The 22,424-nt window shown below is 31.0% G+C and overlaps 2 protein-coding genes and 1 long non-coding RNA gene across 3 annotated transcripts; all 3 read right to left on the reverse strand.

The window, feature by feature from the left end:
* Positions 1–984: 984 nt before the first annotated feature.
* Positions 985–5,546, reverse strand: LOC130820261 (probable mannitol dehydrogenase). Its single transcript, XM_057685571.1, has 3 exons — positions 4,819–5,546; positions 2,728–2,770; positions 985–1,401 (listed from the first exon to the last, which is right to left on the reverse strand). The coding sequence occupies exons 1-3, from the start codon at positions 4,819–4,821 to the stop codon at positions 1,202–1,204; spliced, it is 246 nt and encodes an 81-aa protein (XP_057541554.1). The 5' UTR covers positions 4,822–5,546; the 3' UTR covers positions 985–1,201.
* Positions 5,547–5,832: 286 nt separating this feature from the next.
* Positions 5,833–7,262, reverse strand: LOC130820262 (uncharacterized). Its single transcript, XR_009045143.1, has 3 exons — positions 7,096–7,262; positions 6,866–7,002; positions 5,833–6,179 (listed from the first exon to the last, which is right to left on the reverse strand). It is a non-coding gene; the product is annotated as an uncharacterized LOC130820262 (long non-coding RNA).
* A 9,337-nt stretch (positions 7,263–16,599) lies between these two features.
* On the reverse strand, positions 16,600–18,918 carry LOC130821631 (uncharacterized). Its single transcript, XM_057687419.1, has one exon. It carries the CDS (start codon positions 18,916–18,918, stop codon positions 16,600–16,602), a length of 2,319 nt encoding a protein of 772 aa, XP_057543402.1.
* Between the last annotated feature and the right edge of the window lie 3,506 nt (positions 18,919–22,424).

A 22,424-nucleotide genomic window follows, 5' to 3' on the forward strand; every position in this document is an offset into this window, starting at 1 on the left:
ATAGAAGGGAGTATATTTGAATCAAACACATTTCCAAATAACCAAAACCACCTCTTGACCACCACTTATCCAAACCCTAACCCATATCTACCCAACAAACCATCTTTGAACATCTCTTTCTATTAAGGATATCAAGTCTATCAAGTCTACCAAGGATATCAAGTTTTCTAAACACTAAATTCAATTTTAAAATATTCTCTTAGTCTACCGTTAACAAGTAAACCACTAAATCTGTAAAAGTCTTATATGCCGCCATCCTATATTCAGGACATGATAAATGGGCTAACCATATACTATGTGATTAGTTTTAAGACTTACGTGATTATTTTTATGTGATTATTTTTAAGGTTTATATGATCACTTTTTACTATTGTACGTAATTACTTTTAAAGTCTATGTGATCATTTTTAAGACATATGTGTTTACTGTTAAGACCAATGTAATTACATTTAAGGCTTATGTGATCACTTTTAATTTACTGCGTGATCACTTTTAAAGTTTATATGATTACTTTTAAAGCATATGTGATCACTTTTAAGGCTTATGTGATCACTTTGACTATTATAAGTAATTACTTTATATGATCACTTTTAAAATCTATGTGATTACTTTTAAGGCGCTATATGATCACTTTTAATGCATATGTGATCAATTTTAATTTTCAAATCTACCACCATCACCACTACAAAACACAATCTCTATAAGTTTTATAAGTGATCATATATGTTTCAAAAGTGATCATATAAGCTTTAAAAGTAATCATATACTAAAATAAAAATGATCATATAGACCATTCAGAATGATCATATTTGCTTTAAAAGTAATTATATACGCCTTAAAAGTGATCACATAATCCTTACAATAAAGTGATCACATATGTATTTAAAATGATCATATATGAAATATCTTTCTAATTTTAAGACGGTCATCCTAATTTTAAGACAGTCCTAAAAAAAAATTTATACCAAATTTGTCACTTTAGTAGGATTTTTAAAATGTTGAATATATGCGACCTAATACAAATAAACTAATTTAAACTAATTCTTAATAATAAAAAAGTACCATTTGAATGTCACATTAATCAAATTTTCTCTTGGCTACACATCATTATCATTTAAAAACCGAAATATAATATATCCTTGGATCAAATTATTGAATATCACAACAATGCCAAATACTTCCTAACAAAAAAATTAGAAACTCAAGAAATTAAGGTGTTGCCAATATCAATGACAAAACGATACTTAACATCTCCCATAGCAAGACGATCCATGGCTGTGTTTATATAATTAATGGGAATAATTTCAATTTCTGCACTTATTTTGTGTTTTGCAGCAAAATCAATCATCTCTTGTATTTCTTTCATTCCTCCATGCACACTTCCCTCAACAAGCTTCCTCTCTGCGTATAATTTAATTTCTGAAGATATAAGGATATTCACACTACAACAAATTTAACTTTTTCGACATTGAATTTAGTACTGGTATTAAAAAAATGCTACTGAATAATAATTTTAGTGTAATAATTGTTGATTTTTATTTTAGGTTCCACTACAAAATGATTTAGTGACACTTTATTTGGCCTTTAGTGGCATATGTAATTATTACAATAATCTATAGTGACATTTATGAGAAATGCAACTAGATCATATGTCTCGAAAAGCTTTCGTGTGATTTTTAATTATGCTATGATGCTAAAGAGTCTAAAAAATGTCACAAAATTTACTATATATACAATTAGAATTTTAAAGTAGTGACATTTAAATTAAATGTCGCTAAATATATCCCATTAAAAGCAAAATTATATTATAGTGCCCATCTCTTTTTCTATTTCAAAACTTTAGATGGAAAAGGAATTTTCATATAATATATATATATATATATATATATATATATATATATATATATATATATATATATATATATATATATATATTCGTATTCTTGATAATAATTAATATTTAGAATATTAAATTTGATTCATAAAATATTAAATTTATTCGACAATTGGACTATGAGTATCTATAAAATATTAAATTTGATTCATAGCGTGATAAGCAAGAGCGCTTCTAATACAAGTTCTCTTCTCTTTCTTTTCTTTTCCTAATAATCCCGTAAAAGTGGTATACCTTGTAGCATCTATTTTTCCCAAAAAATTTAATATTCTTTTCTTAACAAAAAAATTAGTAGTATTATAAATAATTCAATTAAAAGTTCTTTGTATATTAAGTATGATATATTGATATTTTTGTGTCAACTTAAAAATTTACTCATCTTAAAATATATAAGTATAACATCTTGCGCCTAAATACATACTCCTCTTATAGCATTTAAAACAGATCCAACAATATTCAATCTTGTAATTGAATTCGATTTTCACCCGACTTTAAAATAAATTGAAAATTATGTAATTATCAATATGAACACAAACTTAATTTTTATCCAAACCGAAATACCTGATTCGAATTCGGCTCAATGTCTCAAATAACAATTCTACTCTCTATTCCCAAGAGATTGCAAATTTGCAAGATTGGCATTTGAAACAATTTAACGAGTGTGGGGTCTTTTAAATTATATAAATTATATCAAAAGAAAAATAAAAAATATAGAAGTGCATTAAACAATGTAATGGGAATATTTCCATTAAAAGGAAAGTGTAGCAAAATTAAATTCACCAATTTCCCATTCTTTTTAAGTAGATCAATTAGGATAATAAGAGAATGATCACCTGAAATTGTGTCTATTATTCCATCCATACTGGATTTAGCAGCCTAGCAAGCACCATAAACCAACATTTTTGAATATATAAACGAACATTTATGAACAAATTATGAGTATTTAAACGCCTTATTTCAAATTCTTCTCACTAAGAAACGGTCATAAAAATATCGGATACATATAATGTACAGAAACTGTGTCTATTATTCACATAATTAACTTTAATCTAATAGTATTTAAATCAATTTTAATAATTTATTTAATCGAGCTAGTAAAGTACAACTCGATTTTGATAAAAGAACTTAACTTTATATATACAAATCTTTTAAATTTTTTGAGGATCAATTTAAGTTCATCTGGTTAAAATAATGATCACGTATTACGCTCAACTCATTTTTTAAAAATTCAAGTTTATGGATAATATCTCTTAGAGCAAAGTGAGGAGAGAGAATTGATTTTGATATATGCAGTGAAAATTAAATCTTTATCATAAGAATGGAAGGAAAAGTATTGTAAAAATAGGTCACCTCGTAATTTTATCCAAAAATCAGCTTTAATCAGTTAAAAATAATTACTAAAATTCATTTTTAATGAGTGAAAATCAATAAAAACAATCAAATCAATAAGACACATGGGAGTATAATAGATTGCAATTTGAAAATGGAGTATTTTTTTAGTTGGAGAATAAGTACTACTTTCTAGAAAAATATATTGAGTTCTATTCTCATTACCATTTCCTTTTACTCAGTCTAGCTTAACATAAAAAATTGATTGCAAAACTAAAACAACTAGTCGTGTGAGAAATCGTTCATTGATAATATAACCTCTAAATAAAAAACTCATATACGCATATTTTGCATTAGTTGAACTATTTAGCCCATAAATAACACACGTCTCACAAACAAATCACCTTCTCATATAAGGACTTGTGAAATTAAAAATAGCTACTCTTGTGAGAGACCATCTCTCAAATAGAAGACTTTAAAACAAGAAGCCCAAAATTTTTTTTCTTTAATTTAAATTAATTAGACTATTTAGCGCATATATTTAATATTTTCCTCGAAGAGACCGTCTCTCACAATAATTCATTTAGTTGAAATATTATCACCAGAAGTTGTTGTAGATCATGACTAACTAAAAAAGAATCAGCACCAAGAAGGCCCAAAGCTTCATCAAGTTCTTTAAGAGAAGTACTAATAACAGTAACTTTCAAGCCCAAAGCTTTGGCAAACTTAACAGCCAAATGGCCCACACCACCAAGCCCAACAATATCAAGATAGATATTGGGCCTATTAAGCCCATAATACATAATTTACATCCTTACTGTCAGAGTCATACAATCAATATCATGTAATATCAAACAAGACTCTAAACCGAAATAGTTTACATCCTTATAAGTCAAACTTCCACTAGTCAAAATTTTAACAATTCTACCCTTTTAATAGAAACAAATTACTAGTATCTAATAAATTAATATTAATTTAATATTAAATTTTCGTAGCTATACTAAGATTCCTGAGGCTAAACTAAATCATTATTATGTCATAAATAATCATAAAAGTTAAGGGTAATATTTCTAAGTACTTAATAACGTATTTTATCAAATAACCAGTAAAATAGTAAAACGGGTCTATCATAACTATAAAAAAAAAATAATCCGACAAGTTATTAAGGGTCAAAAATCTAAATGAAATGAGTTTTCAAGAAAAACAACGCTAAGCATTTTAACAAATTTGTTTGACTATTTTACCGATAAACCGATTAATAATTCTTTATAATTACTTGAGTCCAAAATAAAAAAAAAATTATCAAAACACCAAGATGATATGGAATCATTTTAAAGACATAAGTTTATTTAACTAGTAAAATTCATATATATCTATATTATCATATTAATCAAAAATTTCCATATATATGACTTTTTTTTTCGAGTGTCCCAAAGTATTATTGTTTTGACAAAAATATCACTAAACTGGGTATGACTTTAATATTACCATGTAAAGTTTAAATGATTAAAATAAAATCATGTTGATCATGCTTTTACATTATCGAGTAACCATAAATAAATATCACATAACGAGAGAGTTAAGAAAATTTGTACCATTTTCCTTCAAAGGTGGTGCTAAACGAACTAAGAGAATAATATTAAGAAAATAAGAACTTAAAGAAATAAGCTCCAAAAGAGAAAGTCTTCAAGGCTCCAAGCTTCAAAGAAGTAGATCTTCAATTACCCAAAAGAAAATGATATCCAAGCTCCAAAAGATAATACTTGACTTTTCAAAAGTTGATGATTATTGGCTTAAGAAGTGATAAGATCAAGCTTCATCTTAATTTGATTCTTCAACTAATGAAAAGGGTATAAAGTTAGTAAGATGTTAATAAAGTGAAGATATAAGAAAGAATGGTAGAAAGATTTGATGATGGGGGTGCAAGTGATCTCATGGCTAAGGAGGGGTCTTTATAATGGGTTTTGGGCAACTTTGTAGTTCATAAGATTGTATGAAAAAGAGTGTTAAGAGTATAGAAGAAGGTTAACTTGTGTAAGTGATTTAGAGTGTGTAAGTGAATGTGTAATAGTTGGAGTGTGTAAGTGGATGTGTAAGAGTTTGGAGGGTAGAAGAAGGTTAACTTGTGTAAAAAAATGGTGATAGCTTGTGTAAGTGATGAACATTAAGGATTGATGTAGAAAGGATTTGGGTTCATCAAATTTTTGTTCTAGTTTATACTAGTGAAATGTTTTAGATTAATGGGAAAGTATGATTAAGGTTTGATTATGAAAATATGATAGTTTACTTAGAAAATTTTGGTTAAAACTATACTTAAAGTTAATAAAAAAAAATATAGTTAATTTTTAGGTATAAAATAATTAAATCAAAGTTGTAAGGTTAAAATGATAAGTAGTAAAATTAGTTTAAGGAAACGAAATTAAAACGTAACGTTTTAATAAAACCGTAAATATAATATTAAAATTTTACTTTTCGTAGTATAAAATATTAAAATAATATTTTAGTGCTTATAAAGAAATTTAAGAATATATATATATTTTAAGTTTAATATTTGGAAGAAATTAAAAAATCGAAATAAGGTTTAGGAATTAAAGGTGATTTGAATTAGATAACCAAAGGATTAGAAAATAAAGTTTGAACGAAACTTATTTTTTAAATAAATTCATTAAAACGTCTTATTTTTTTCAAATTTTCCCATAAAGTAATGGGGCAGTCCGATCCAATTGAATGTGATTTGGTATTAAAACTGCAAAATGCTCATCAACCACAATCTTGTTGGAGTATCCACCATTATCATTGAAAGTCATAATTGATGATGAACAATAATTTTTAAATGTTGGGTGCAATATTCACATTTTCTCCATGATCCGATTAAACCACCCACACCTCTTTGTCACCCACTTTAAATTTGTTTACTTTGGCTCCAATATGGGTTATTTCTCCAACAATTTCATGCCTATAAAAAAAAAAGTAGGAAATTGTTACATGACTTACCATATACTTCTATTTATTTTTATTTTGTCTACTTGAAATTCAGGTTTGAAGTTACTCCCTCAGTCCCACCAATTTTGCTTTAATGACAATTGGGAAAAAATTAAGAAATTGAGTAAAGTAAATTTATACAAGGAAATGAGAAAAATGTATAGATGAGATGAAAATGTAAGTTATTTATATGACTGAAAATTTAAATTTTGTGGATCATGACTAAAAATAGAAATATAACAAATTTAATATATCAGACTAAAAAAGTGTGACATATTTCGTGAGACCGAAGGATTATATAGATTTTTTATTTCGATCTAATTCTTAAACTCTATAAAGTAGCCAAAGTATAAAAGTAAAAGTGATGTATAAAATAATATTATTCAACAAGAATATTATTAAATATTTGTTTTGTTGATATTAAAGTAATATATATTTTTAATGATATAGATTATATATAGAGATTATATATAATGATATATGTACGATAAATATATATCATAACAATTAAATTAATTAAGTTATTTATAAAAAGAAAATAGTAATCATTAAATTAAGATATTTTGTGTATTTGCATAGTAAGTTTAGTACTACAAACAAAATTAAATCAGAGATGCAACATTAATTTATATTTTATATAGAAGTACAAAGAAACATTACCCGAGAAGAAATGAATACTTGGTGATCCCAAATTCGTCTTTTGCACAGTGGAGATCAGTGTGATCAACTCCACAAATATAGTATTTTGATCGTCAGATCAGTTTCACCATTGGCTCTGATTAGATTTGAAATGAAAGCTATATGAAATTATATCAATCAAAAATAAGATGAGAATAACAAATAAATAATAGGAATAATAGACACAATGATTTATGCAGTTTTTTGGATACCTGCATGCCCTTCAACATAAGTTTAATTATAATGGATTCAACAACACAATATAAATAACTCTTCCTATCTTGAGAACAACTTCTCAGAATCACAAATACTAATTTAAAGAAAAAACACCTTTTTGGTTTACACACTCTAACTTCTTTAGAAATGAACTAATCCTCTCTCAAAGTATATGTGTTGTTGTTGTGATGGTTCTGTGAATCATATATCCTTTATATAGAAGCTTATAATCATTATAAAACCCTTCTTAACTCACCATTAAAGCACATTATGAAAATTTGATCTAGCCTCCATATATAGAAGTAGGAGTAACCTCCCATTATCCCATGATTCTACTTCCCTCAAGTCATGTAAAGACTGTTTAAGGGAACTTACTTAAGGCCCAAGCAAAAAAATCACCACTTTTAATTAAATAAAGCCCAAAAAAGCCGCAGAAAATCGTGTCGAGCAAACAACAAAATTTGCATCAAAAAATGCCGCAGAAAATCCTGCGAGGGGCGAGTAAAGTTGCGACCCGTGACTAGCATCAAAAAATTTCATGCTAAGGATGAAGCTTTAGATAAGTTTAAAATTCTATAAAAGTGGAGTTGAGTTAAAACAAAATTTGCTTGTAAAACGGCTAAGAACGGGTAAAGGTGATGAATACTACAAATTAGGTTATTTTCAATATAATGGTATTATTCATGAGACCCATGTAAGCTATGCACCACATACAAATGGTGTAGCGGAAAGGAAATATAAAACTCTTTAAGAAATGATTAAATCCATGTTATCCTACTCGGGCTTGAGTGATGGATTTTGGGAGGAAGCGATGTTGATGGCTTGTCACACCTTAAATAGATTTCCTACAAATGCCACCAATAACTCACTTTGTGAGTTATATATGGTATAAGAAAAATCCAAATCAAAGCTATCTTAGAATATGGGGTTGTAGAGATATTGTAAAATTGTCCGGCAACAAAAGAAAGAAGTTGGACGAAAGAGGCCTAGAAAGTATATTCATAGGTTATGCATAATTTTGTAAAACCTATAAGTTCTATATTATAAAACTCAATGAATATAAGCCGGTTCACACCGTTATAGAGTCAACAGATGCTTTTTTGATGAAAATTGCTTTTCATCGATTATAAGACCTCATGATTTACTTCATAGTAATTCTAAAGAGATTGATCTTCAAAATCAATCAAGTACTCAAGATGATCAAGAGATTATGGAGGATGAAGAGGAAAATGCTTCTATATTTTGTAGGAGTAAAAGGCAAAGAAAAAAAAATCTTTTGGACCCAATGTTGAGGTTTGTTTGATTGAAGGAACAAGAGATGATCTTTGCACTTGTATTTTATATTTATATGAAGTAGAAGGAGATCCGTTAACATATAGTGAAGCAATAACTTCATAATATTCGAAATTTCGGGAGGAAGCCATAAATGGTGAGATGGACTCCATTATGGGAAAAACACACTTGGGTGTTGGAAGACTTACCTCTAGAGTGCAAACCCATCGGTTGTAAGTAGATTTTTCGAAAGAAAATAAACGTTGATAGTACAGCTGATAAGTTCAAAGCCCGGTTAGTGGCTCAAGGCTTTAGGCAAAAGCATGGTGTTGATTACTTTGACATCTATACTCCAGTTGCAAGGATAACCACTATTAGGTTATTGGACGGGGATTGCTTCGTCATTTAATCTAGTAATTCATCAAATTGATGTCAAAATGATAATCTTGTCTGGTGATCTAGAGGAAGAAATCTACATGAGACAGCCCAAAGGGTTTATCATGAAAGAAAAAGAATAAAAGGTGTTCAAGCTAGTGGAGTCTCTTTATGGACTAAAGCAAGCACCAAAGCAATAGCAACAAAAATTTGATGTAATTATCTTGTCATATGGATTTAATCTTAATCACCCAGATAAGTGTGTATATAGCAAGTTGGATAACAAGCGCAACTGTTTTACTATTTGTCTATATGTGGATGACATGCTTATTTTCAGTAGAAGTTTATTTCAAGTAAAGAAGGTAAAGGATTATTTATCTTCGGTCTTCAAAATGAAGGATATGGAGGAGGCGAATTTCATTTAGCTATAAAGATTGTAAGATCTAACGATCTAACGATCTAATGATCAAATAATCTTAAGTCATCACTATGTTGAGAAAATACTTAAGCTCATTGATATGCTTGAGTGTTTTCCAGTTTCTACTCTTATGGATGGAAGTGTGAAATTGTTACCTCATGCAGGTAGTCCAATTTCTCAACTTTCGTACTCAAAGATGATCCGAAATTTGATGTATGCTATTACCTCAATAAGACCCAATATAGCTTGTGCAGTTTGAAAGTTAAGTAGGTATACTAGGAATCTGGGATCTATGCATTGGATAGCTATACGGAGAGTACTAAGGTACTTCCAACCTAAGAGAGGACTACAGCAAGGAACCCCCTCTCTTCCCTCCTGTTTGTCATAGATATGGAGTATCTGTCTAGAATATTATCTGTAGTTGGGGAAGATCCCCACTTTCTTTTTCACCCTAGATGTAAGAGCATTAGGCTCAACCATCTATGCTTTGCGGATGACCTTATGCTTTTCTGTAAGGGTGAAGCTCAGTCAGCCCAGATCTTATACGAGTGCTTGGAAACCTTTGCTGCAGCCTCTGGCCTTCATGGAAACAATTCTAAATCAGCCCTATATCTGGCAGGGACCCCTGAGCCTACTAAACTTCAAATTGCACATCTTACTCATCTACCTCTGGGTAGTCTGCCTTTTAAGTATCTGGGGGTGCTCCTCACCTCTAAGCGCATCTCAGCTTTGGACTATGACTCACTAATAGACAAGATGACAACTAGAATCCATTCCTAGAGTTCAAGATTCCTCTCTTATGCTGCTAGAGTACAACTAGTATCTGTAGTACTCCAAAGTATATGCTCCTATTAGTGTCAACTCTTTATCTTACCTAGAGCTGTCATAAAGTAGGGGAACACTATTTGTCGCTCTTATCTTTGGCATACTGATCCTAAAAATAGAGCCCCTGGTAATGTCAACTGGAATGACGTTTGCAAACCCAAAAAGAATGGTGGCCTGGGAGTCATAGATATTGACTATTAGAATGAAGCTACAGTGGGCAAATTGGCTTGGCATGTTACCCACCTATCTGAGTCCCTGTGGGTCAGATGGATCCACGGAGTATATACGAAAGGTGGTAACTGGATGCTCTTCAACCCCCCCATAACAGCCAGTTGGTCAGTTAAGAAGATTTGCCGAACTAAAGACAACCTCAGAGACTGGATCCTTAAGGACAAGTATAAAATTAAGGAAGTATACTTGGACTACTTCAAAGACACCGTAAAGGTCCCCTGGAGCAAATTTGTGTGGAATAGAACCTCTTCCCCTAAGAGTAGAGTAATTCTGTAGATGATTGCTCTAAATAAACTGAAGACAAAGAGTAAACTTGCTCAGATGAATCTCCTAGCAGATGATCAATGCTCAATGTGTCTCGTTGCTGCTGAAATTGTTGAGCACTTGTTTTTCCTATGCCCTTTTAGTGCTAGATGTATGAAGGAGCTCGGTAACTGGCTCCCCCTGATTAGGCTCCCACTCACCTTTGCCGACATGGCCAAATACAAGTGGAAGGCAACCAGTCTCCAAAAAAAAGTGATTTATCTCTAGCATTTGCAGCCTTTGCTACTACATATGGAAAACCAAAAATGAGGTAGTATGGCTCCAACGCATGAGCACTGTTGATAAGATCATGGATCAGGTCAAGAGTGACACCAAGACTCAGTTTCTTACACTATATCCTGTCAAATCTCGAACCATCCCTTGGTTTTGAGACTTTATGTTTTAATGTATTAATGTATTTTTTTTGTTTTATTAAGGCTCACATGGTGTATGCACATGAAGGGTGATCTGGTACAACCTTTCCTAGAAGGTGGGTTCCTTTCACACTAATGCAATATTGCATTGTCTCTCCCTAACTATGATGTTTTTGTCTTGGTTTTGGTGATATGGAAATGTTTTCTTCTTTTCAAAAAAAAAACAATAAGTCATGGGTTATGTTATAGTGGAGAACCGTTGGTACTTGAAGGGTACTCGAATGCAAATTGGATCACGAATAAAGAAGATTCTTCTTCTACTAGTGGTTGGGTATTCATGTAAGGGAGAAGGGCCATTTCTTGGTTTTCTAAGAAATAAACATGTATATCGTATTCTACTATGACATCGGAATTTATTGCCCTAACATCAGCAATTAAGGAAGCAGAATGGCTTTGAAATCTCTATTTTAGATACCATTATTACCTAAGTCTATTTCACTTGGTGGCTATCCATTGTGATGGTAATTTAGCTTTGGTAAGAGTGTAAAGCAAAGTTTATGATGGTAAGTAACTCACGTATAATAAGACCGAAAGAGAGTTACTTGAAACTTATGATGTTAATAAGATAGCTTCAATAAAAAGCTCTCTAGTTCTAAAGTTGAAGAGCTATAGATGGATGTGTCATATCACAAGGACGCAAAAGTTACGTATGGGAGAACATATCTATGTAAGTTTGAAGTTAACCACTTCAGGAAGTTAGGATGGAGATATAGACTTCTATGAGCTTATGAAAGAATACGGACACATGCTTTAAAGTGTTAAGCTGAATGTACAAGAGAAGTTATCTTGTATGTAATTCTCTCTGGGTGGATGGATATATATCTTTGATTCAATCCTAATAGACATCATCGAATCATTTTCACTTGTGTTTGAGAATATACTAGGTTCCAATTCAATCCGTAAGGACATTGAGCATTGATGTACAAGATGGAGCAATCTTGGATTGCGTAGAGAAATAAGTATATACCTTAAATTGAGGAGGATTGTTCGATAATTTAGAGTATAAAGGTATAAAACACTACAATTTAGAAACCCTTTAGCGACAAAGGTTTTTGTCACTAATTTTGTCACAAAAGCCATTTTGCAACAAAAAAGGCGACAAAACCCTTTGTCGCTTAATTTTTTGTCGCCAAAAAAAACTTGTCGCTAAACTGATTTTCAAATTTTTAAATAAAATTGAATATTTGTCACTACTATTAAATAATAATAGTAATTATTACTATTATTATTTAACAATAATAACAAATATTCAATTATTTTTATTCATAATACTCAAACACTATATCTAACCAACAAAAGTAATTCAATTGAAATTTAATGAATAGATTATTCTTAAATAAAAAATTAAATACCAAGAAACAAAAAACACATTCGAAGAACAAACGAAGAACAAGAACAAACGAACTCAGATTTGAAAATGAACAAAAAACGAACCCCGATCTAGACATGAACAAACGAACACAGATAAAACAAAAAAAAATAAACGAAAAAAAAGAACAAAAATGAAGAACAAAAAGATGAAAAAATCAATGAACAAAAAAAATCATGAACAAAAAACCCACAAAATCCACATCAAAAATCATAAACAAAAAACCCACATCAAAATCATGAACAAAAAAGCCACAAAATCCTCATCAAAAATCATAAACATAAATCATGAACAAAAACCCACAAGAAAATCTTGAACAAAAAACCCCACAAAATCTACATCAAAAATCATGAACATAAATCATGAGCAAAAAAAGTAACAAAAAAGATCATGAACAAAAACCCAAAAAAATTCGAACCAGATCCAAAACAAACAACCCAGATTGAAGCAAACACATGAAGAACACAAAGAAAATGGATGAAGAAGTGAGAAAAAAAAAACAAAAATAACATACCTAGAATGAATTTGAAAACTTGTGAAAAGATGTGAATATCATGACAAAATTCCATAAGAACAATTAAAAAAAGGTTTGAAGAAGTGGAGAGAAGGAGGAAAATAACTTAGTAAGATGTTAGAGAGAAGTTGAAGAAGAAAATAAATGGTTTGAAGAATGAAATGGTAAGTTAAAAGGTTTGAAAGAATGAATTTGAAAATATTTGAATTGGAGTCCGAAATTTAATTGTAGGGTAAAAAACCTTAGCGACATAAGGCTTTGTTGCCTATTTTTTTCGCTAAAATGAATTTCAAAAGTGTTGCAGTCCTTAGTGACAAGATTTATCTTAGTGACAAATTAGGCGACAAACTGTTTTGTAGCTAGTTAGTGACAAAGGCTTTTTGTCACTATTTTTTTCACTAAACATCTCTCCTTAGAATATGGTTTTGTCTCCAAATTGATTTGTTTTGTAGTGAAAGTATAAGTATACTAGGTATACTAATACTTTTATACCTTATATACTCAAAATTATTCAACAACTTACATTATTAAGAAATGGAGAGATTGTTGCCGCTAAATGAGCTTGTGAGTTGTGAGGTTGAAAAAGCCAAGATTCTATAGGATTCCAAGCGTTTGTAGCTTTTATTTTGATTCGACGATATTAAGTCTTTTAGTTGTGTGTGTTGATTAGAGGTTACATTGGATTGATTTCGGGTCAAATGTTTTAGGTTGGTTTAAATTGGATTTTGTGTCCATATTGATTTTTATTACTAGATCTAGTGAATATCGATCCATCAAGTCTGTGTTAAACAACTTTAGTTTTGACTCATTTTTTTTTGTTTCGTGAAACTAATGAAGTAGCACATAATTTAGCTCGTTGGGCCTCATCTAGCTCTTATGATTAAATGTGGTTTGATGGTGGTTCTTTTTAGATTGTTAATTGTACCTGCAACCGGTGATTCTATCTAAGCCTTCTTTTTTGTTCAAAAAAGACACCCTTATTAAACATTTTGTTAAAAAGTATTGAATAGATTCAATTTCGTAAATAGTAATTACTTTTTAAAATTAGATATTTTATACTTTCAAGTTTTTTATAAACTCAATTATCAAACACCGTCAAAAAATACCTAATAATTTCAATTTTGTTAAGCTCATATTATAAAAAATGGACAAGTCAATATCATTATATTACATGCAACATCTACTTTATACACCAAATTAATAAATCAACTAAATCAAAAACTTATAGGAGTATATATATTATATTTTCTATCAATTTCACTGTTAAGTTGATGGTTGAGGCCATATATGTGTTATTTATTTTATTTTTCCCTAGCAGTCTAATTCTAGTACAACTTGTTTTACGTTTCGCAGGTAATTTCTCCTACGTTATCTTGGTGCTATCCATCTCTCATTTTATACGACTCTCACTACTTAGGGGTTTAATATGAAGGCGCATTGCTCTTTCCCTTGAGGGGAGTACGGGATGTCATGTCCACTACCTCTCTTCTTAAAATTCCTACTTTGTGCAGTATAATAGACTGATGACTAAGACCAAAACCAAGACTAAGACTCTATTAATTTTCTAATAGGATTTTCAAATAGTCCTCTGAAACCAAAACAAATTCAGAATTACGCTAAACTCAACACACCAAACTCCAAAACGAACCCAAACATTAGAAAACATAGCTCTAATTGTTGGAAATACTTCACATGTGAAATAAGATACCACATCGTTAAAATAGTGGGTTGTGGACTTGCATATATATTGGGTGAGCTAATCCTCCTAATATCTATGGTTATGAGAAACAATAAATCTAACCAAGTATATGTGCAAGTCAACGATCTTGACTCGTGGGTTTGTGGCCCGAGCCTACGGGTATCCCGTGTCCACACGAGTGGGCCACGGTGAGATTATGTGACGATTTGTCACGGCCTAATATGGTATCAGAGCCGAAGGTAGTTCCTGGTATGATGTGGCTCACATGTGATGAGGAGTGTTGGAAATACTTCACATGTGAGACAAGATTTTACATCGCTAAAATAGTGGGTTGTGGACTTGCATATATATTGGGTGAACTAATCCTCCTACTACCATATGGTTTTGGGAAACAATGAACCACACCAAGTGTATGTGCAAGTCGACGCTTTTAACCCGTGAATTTGTGGGCTCGAGCCTACAAGTGTCTCGTGTCCTCACGAGTGGGCCACGGTGAGATTATATAACAATTTGTCACGGCCTATTACTAAAATAAGTATAAGCCGAAGAAAACAAAGAAATTAAAAATGATAATAATCAAATAGAAAACTGTTAACAAAGCTTAAAAGAAAAACCTTCGCAAAAATGTGATGGGAGAGAAAACTGCTGATGAGTGACGAGCTGCCCAGCCGTAAGCTTGCTGTTGATTAAATTCTTCAATGGATACAACGCTACTTTTTATAAATTTAGCTTTTTCAATTTTCAACCAAGTCTATGATAATTAAGGTTTGTATAATTGTATACTTCTATAAAGTTTATAAAATATTTTAATTAAAGCTACTATTTAAATAAATTAGAACAAGTGAAACCCGTATTTTGGTCAAAAGCACAAAAGCTAACCTCCATTAATATCGTACGATTAGGGCCCAAGTTAAGATTTTGAATTAAGGAAGGCAAACAATGATATATTAGTAAATTATTTACTACGTAAAAACTAGTTAACTATGAAAATTTTAAATCATGTAGACTAAAATGAAATAAAATGATAGCAAAAATTATATTTAACAAATAGAGTTGAAACTTTCATAAATTCGCCTTATAAGTCTCCAAAAAAATTATTATTAAAATTAAGATAGCAAAAATATAAACACAAAGTAAAAAGGATGAATGTATCATATAAATTCAAAAAAAAAATACTTATAACATAATTTTTGAATGTAAAATTATGAAAGATAAAGAATATAGTATAAATTTATTAGTTTATAAAAACAATTTAAATTGGAATTTGATCCCTTGACCATAGATTACAAATATGTTACTCTAAGTCTCTAACCATTGAGCTATAGTAATTTTTCCTTATATTTTTGCACTCTTTAAATAATATATCATATATTAGTAAGGGGGTCAAAGCTAAAAATACAAAGAATCGCATTTTCGGCAAGGGGATCGGGCCTCCTTCAGCCCCCCATGAAGCTTCACCCTGCATATAGTGCGTCTTTATTTTAAATCTATAAGTTACAACATAATGAAGTGTGATTTTGTTTGATAATTACTACTTTCTATTGTTGAATGTCGAATTTGTTTTTTTACACGATTCACCGATCACTTTTGTTTATTTTTATTTCAAATCTATAAGTTACAACATAATCAAGTGAGATTTTATTTGATTTGTTTTAATATTATGTTTATCAATATGTACCTTTTATAATTTTAACAAAGCTTGATTAGAGATAAGTAGAATTGAAATAGCGTATGAAAAATGTGCAAAATTAAATTAGACTCGGAGACAATATGATTTAAAATATAATCTCGTCTATAACATTTAGTCTTGTGACTCTTACTACACAAAAAAGTTCATAACAATCTTAAGGTGATGTCTTTCTTGTTGGCAATAAGGACAGTGGCGGACCCAGGAATTTCAAACTGGGGGTACAAAATACGAACCTCATGTCGTTCGGATATCGAATAAAATTTTTTTAAAAAATAAAAAAATTACAACACATAATAGAATCAATAGTTAAAGTCTTACAATCCAAAATAACAATAAAAGTCTTACAATACTTAAAAGTCTTACTTCAAAATTACAAATTCATCCTTCGAGTCTTCATACTTTTAAAACGATCAATAATCATTTCATCGGAAACTTGTAGAAACACTTCCTTCTCAATAAAAGTAACCAAACAATCATTCATAAGTTGATCACCCATGCTATTTCTCAACTTACTTTTGACATATGTCATTGCGGAAAACACTCTTTCTACACTTGCCGTAGCAACAGGAAGAATCAACATCAACTTGATTAGCAAATGTATAAGAGGAAATGTCTCATGTCTCTTTGTTTCAACAAGCATCATGGAAAGAGAATTGATATCGTCCAAATCATGAAATCTTTCATCGTTTAACATAGCATCCAAGAACACATCGAGTTGAAGATCAAGAGCCGTTAAATCATTACATGAAAACTCCTCGGGATATAAAGAAGCAAGTTTAAGTATCTTCTCTTTATCAAAAGATGAAAAGTTACCTTTAGGACTTAGAGAGACCATGCATGTAAGTAACTCCATGTTAATCTCATTAAAACGGTTATCAAGCTCTTGAAGATGCAAATCAATTACTTCCAAAAAGATTCCAACCCGAAAATGATGTAGATTTGTAGCTTGTTGAACAAAACGTCTTCCTCTTCCTTGAGGCACATAATGAGCATCCATAGATGGAACATCAATCTCGTGTTTAGTACAAAATGTAATAACTTTTTTTAAGAGATTATCCCATCCTTCATCTCTCATCTTTTGCAACACATTTTTTGTAGTACTAACAAGTCTAATGGCATTAACAATATCTTGTTCCTTTCTTTGTAAAGCAATACATAAATCATTAGTGTAGCCAAAGATAATCAACATCAAATGAGCCATAAAAACAAAATCAAATGACTCCAAAAATCCCGAAACAATTTGAGCTTTGAACTTATCGTCCGAAGTGCCATGTTTTCCAATCCACTCAAGTACTTCAATAATTGAAGGAAACAAGTTCGTGATATTTATTAGACACTTGTAATGAGATCCCCAACGTGTATCTCCCGGCCTACTCAAACCACATTCTTGATTTAAACCCGATCCGCTTTCAATTTCCCCCACTTCCAATGCTTGAGCCACTACTTGAGCTTGCTTTTTTCGAATCATGTCTCTTCTCTTACAAGAAGCTCCAACCACATTCAACAAGTTTGCAAGTACTTCAAAAAGCCAACCACAACTATCATTCTTTTTAGCAACCGCAACTAGAGCTAGTTGTAGTTGATGAGCAAAACAATGAATGTAGTAGGCTCTTGGAGTATCATTCATAATCAAAGTCTTAAGGCCATTGATTTCACCTCTCATGTTACTCGCCCCATCATACCCTTGACCTCTTATCATGGATGGACTCAATGAATATTCCATAAGCAAGGACAAAATTGCATCTTTAAGAGATAAAGCGGTAGTGTCACCCACATGTACAATGCCTAAAAAGCGTTCCACTACCGATCCACTTTCTCTGTTAACAAACCGCAAAACAAGAGCTAGTTGTTCTTTTTGAGACACATCACTTGATTCATCGGCCAAAATAGAAAAGTAACCATCTCCAACCTCTTCTATTATGCGCTTGGTAGTCTCCTTTGCACAACAATTGATAATGTCTTTTTGAATTTTGGGAGATGTCAATTGACAATTTTTGGGTCCATTTTGGAAAGTATGTTGTTTGACTTCGTCAACCTTCTCCCCTAACCACTTCAAAAGCTCAAGAAAGTTACCCCTACTATTTGACTCCTCACTTTCATCATGTCCCCGGAATGCCAAACCTTGGCCCAAAAGAAATCTCAAACAAGTTAAGGATGCATTCAAACGAATATGATATGAATCCATTTGAGCTTGACTCGCATTATCAAACACAACTTCAATTGATGTCTTTTTTGCATCTCTTAGATTCACATATTTCTCATAAGCAACATTATGAGCACTTTTAAGTCCACCAACATGCTTTTGAAACCTATCCGGTTTATTCCACCCCCTAAACCCTCCATTAACAAATGCATCACCCCCATTGTAAATTTCAACATCACTCTTGAACAAATAACAAGCAAAGCAAAATGCGGCATCTTTTTCAACACTATATTCAAGCCAATCCCATTTTTTGAACCAATTGACACTAAAACGGCGTAAACCACCTACTTGTTTTTGAGGGAAAACATGTGTTTTTGGTTGGCAAGGTTTTTTAAGAATATAAGCTCTCCTAACCGGATTTCTTTCATTTGGGGGATAATCCATTATGTTTTTTCTCAATCCCGGGTCATGAGGAAGAAGTTCAACATCATACACCCAATCATCATCCAATGGTTCATCACAAGCACTTGAACCACCTACTTCCATATTAACATCTTGAGTTGGAGGGGAACTTAAAGGAGAAGGAGGAGAGTCAATGGTTTCGTTAAATGATCCTTGGGATTTCATTCTTTTAAACAAGAATTCACGAAGATTGGGTTGTTTATCCTCGGCTTTTGACTTCTTTGAACTTGAACTACTTGACATTTCCTAATTAAATTAAATTAACTAATTAATGCTTTATAATCACAATAAATAGATGTTTCTAAATCAAAATAAATCTTTCAAAATTAAGTACATATAATTCTAAATCAAAAGACATGATTCAATCATGCATCACACTATCACAGCATCAAGCCATCAATAATCATCAACAATCAGTATTCAGTAAGCATCAAAACCAGTAACTTCAGTAAGCCATCCATAAGTAAATTAATCAACTAATTCGGTAAGCATCAAGAATTCAAGCCATCCCATGATCCCATCAACAATCAGTAACTTCAGTAAGCCATGGAATTCTTCACCATTTGATTCAGAACATCAAGATCAAGAGAAATAGACCGGCATCAAAACGAGTAAAAAACAATCGACAAAACCAACATTCAAAAATTAGGGTTCATAAACGTACGGTGTGATGGCGGTGGCCGGTGGCACTAGGGAGGCAGGGACAGGAGCGCCGGAGGTACGAAGTCGACGTGGGGAGGCCGGAGGCGAGGCAGGAGGCAAGGAGGCAGGCAGGCAGCAGCAGGAGGGACCGAGGGAGGCTCTTCGCTCTTCGCTCTTCGCTCTTCGCTCTTCGCAGCTTTCTCTTTCTTTTTCCCCTGTTTTTGGTTTTAATTTTTTTTTTCTTTTTTATTTTTCAAAGTGGGGGTACAGCTGTACCCCCTTGTCACTTCATTGGGTCCGCCCCTGAATAAGGATGTGAACAAATGTGATAACATTTACTCTTGTCACTCTTGCTATGCAAAAAGAGTTCATAACAATCTTAAGGTGATGTCTTTCTTGTTGGCAATAAAGATGTGAACAAATGTGGTATAGGACTTGTTGCGCATAACTAGCACAAGCAAGATTTCAAATGCAAATTCTAAAACATATGTATTTTTTCTTTAAGGTTCTCACAACTGATGATGGCCAGAGTTTGATTTGGGTCGATTTTGGTCTCGATTTTATACGGCCGTGAAATCTAGTTCGAACTGTCTATGGATGATTTTGATTTCGATTTCAAACCATACTTTGACGGTTTCTAGTGATTTAGACGGCGGTTCTAAACGAGTCAGGGGTGGGTTGGAAGGATTGAGCCAATTATTTATTTTTCTAAAAATATAAATATACAAACAATCAGAAACATTGATATAATACATTATATACCTTTGTTGAGTATCATTCCAAATTCATTGCACACTAGAAAAAAATTTTCATTTGTAACCCCTTAATTGTAGGGGGTGTTTGGCAATTGGTTGTTGGCTGTTGGTTGTTGACTGTTAACTTTTTTAGTTTGCTTGTTTGACCAACTAGAAATGTTAGCTGTTTTTATTGGCTTTTAAGTTAGATGAAAAAGTCAGCTGTTTATGAAGTTGTTTGGTAAATTTATATATTGGTTGTTGGTTGTTGGACGAACAAGCTAACAGCCAATAAAAAAAGTTAACTGGAATTATTTTTTTATTTTGATTTAAAAGCCAACTTTTCAGCTCGCTTAAAATCCATTTCCCAAATATTTTTTTTGGCGTTTAAATCAAAAGTCAAAAGTCAAAAGTCAAAAGTCAAAAGTCAACCAAAAAGCTAATGTAAAAGTCAACTACCAAATTCCCCCTATATTGTTTATTAAAACAAAATATACAATTTGTATCATTGGTTCAACTAAAAGATACAAACAATGGTCATATATAATTGTATCATGTGTTTAAACAAATGATACAAATACTAGTTATTCGTATCATTTCTTAAAACCCACGATACTCATACTAGTTATTTGTATTTTGTGTTCAAATTCAAGATACAAATACTAGTTATTTATCTCGCGTGGTTAGATCCAAGATACAAATAAGTAGTATATGTATCGTGTGGTTAAACCTAAGATACAAATACTACTTATTTGTATTGTATGGTTATTCCTAAAATACAAAAAGTACTTTCTCTAAAACATATCGATTAGTTCCACCTTTCAACCCTAAAATCGTCATTGAAAGAACATAATGTAAATCAATTAGCGGAACCTATCTCATCTGTTAATCCTCTCACCGGCCATCCGCTATCCACTTGCTCCACCACTAGCAACCGCGGCATGAAGGCCATCACCTACTAAATTCCCCACCATCAAAGAATGTAGAGCTCTTGTTGTTCCAGCCATTGGTTGTTATTGTTGCAAATAACCAATACGAACCCTTCATTTTTTCGCTCTCTTCATATCCGTGCTAGAGTTCTTCTACCATCCTTTTACAACATACGCTTACTAATTGCTTGCTTTTTATTTGAACATCAATTCCAAGTACGTTTTTTCTCTTAATTTTTATTCATTTGACTAACAACTAAATAGATATAGAGAACTATATTTTAGTAGCATACCTGTTTGTTAGTTGTGAGATTTATTTATAATGTTACATGATTTAATTATAAAAATTAATTTTGCTTAAATCAACGTAAGTGCATTGTTGATAAGTCTAAAATCAAAATGATTAATTTTAATTATTTTAAAGAATGAAAAAATTATTAATTTTGTTTTTATTAACGTAATTGAAATACACACAAATAAAAATTATCGATCAATTTATACTACAATGAAATTAACTTTTCGCAACATAAGATTTAGTGACATTGAAAAAATGATACTAGTTTATATGTTTAGTGTAATAACTAGATAGATTTCCGTGCTAAGCACTATGTATGAATCATCTAAATAAAATATTACTAATCTTATATATGTAATTAAGTTTTTATACGACTTCGTTCCTAGATCATATTGAAACTATATAAATTGATTTATTTTAAAAACTGCAAAAATATTACTATTAGATTGAGATACATAATATAAAACATAATCATAAAATTATGCACTAAACAATATAGGAGGATATTATAAGTAATGATATAAATAAATAGAAAATTTTATCCCATAAAAAATAATGTAACAAATAATTTATACGTTCAATGTCTTTGTAAGACCTTAAAATAAGTTTTCAGCCTAATAACATATCTTTTTACTATAATAATAAACATATTACTCTAATTTATTTATTGCACTATAAACTTGTCAAACATAAGTGATAGAATTATCATTTGAGATTTATTTCACTGATATCCTATCCAAATCATTTACTTAAATAATTAATGTGTAATCTGTTTAATTTGTGTTTTTTTTAATATAGCCATGTAAGTAATATATAGGATTTTCTATGAAAAACTATTTCAAAGTTATTGTATTTTCTTAATTTTAATGAAAATAATTTTTTTACATATGTAAGTAACATGTTATTCGATAATTATTCATTGTAATTAAAAGATACTACATATTTAATTGATTGTATATGGTAAAAAATTAGTAAAAGTATAGTATTAAA

This window comes from Amaranthus tricolor, chromosome 8, assembly GCF_026212465.1.
Source record: "Amaranthus tricolor cultivar Red isolate AtriRed21 chromosome 8, ASM2621246v1, whole genome shotgun sequence".
NCBI lineage: Eukaryota > Viridiplantae > Streptophyta > Magnoliopsida > Caryophyllales > Amaranthaceae > Amaranthus > Amaranthus tricolor.

What these genes read in the sequence shown, in the direction of transcription:
- LOC130820261 (XM_057685571.1), bottom strand. An exon ending in AATAATAGACACAATTTCAG is followed by an intron (nt 1,402 to 2,727) that starts GTGATCATTCTC and finishes AATTATACGCAG; the next exon opens with AGAGGAAGCTTGTTGAGGGA.
- LOC130821631 (XM_057687419.1), bottom strand. Translation starts at nt 18,918, where the DNA reads ATGGAAGTAGGTGGTTCAAGTGCTTGTGATGAACCATTGGATGATGAT.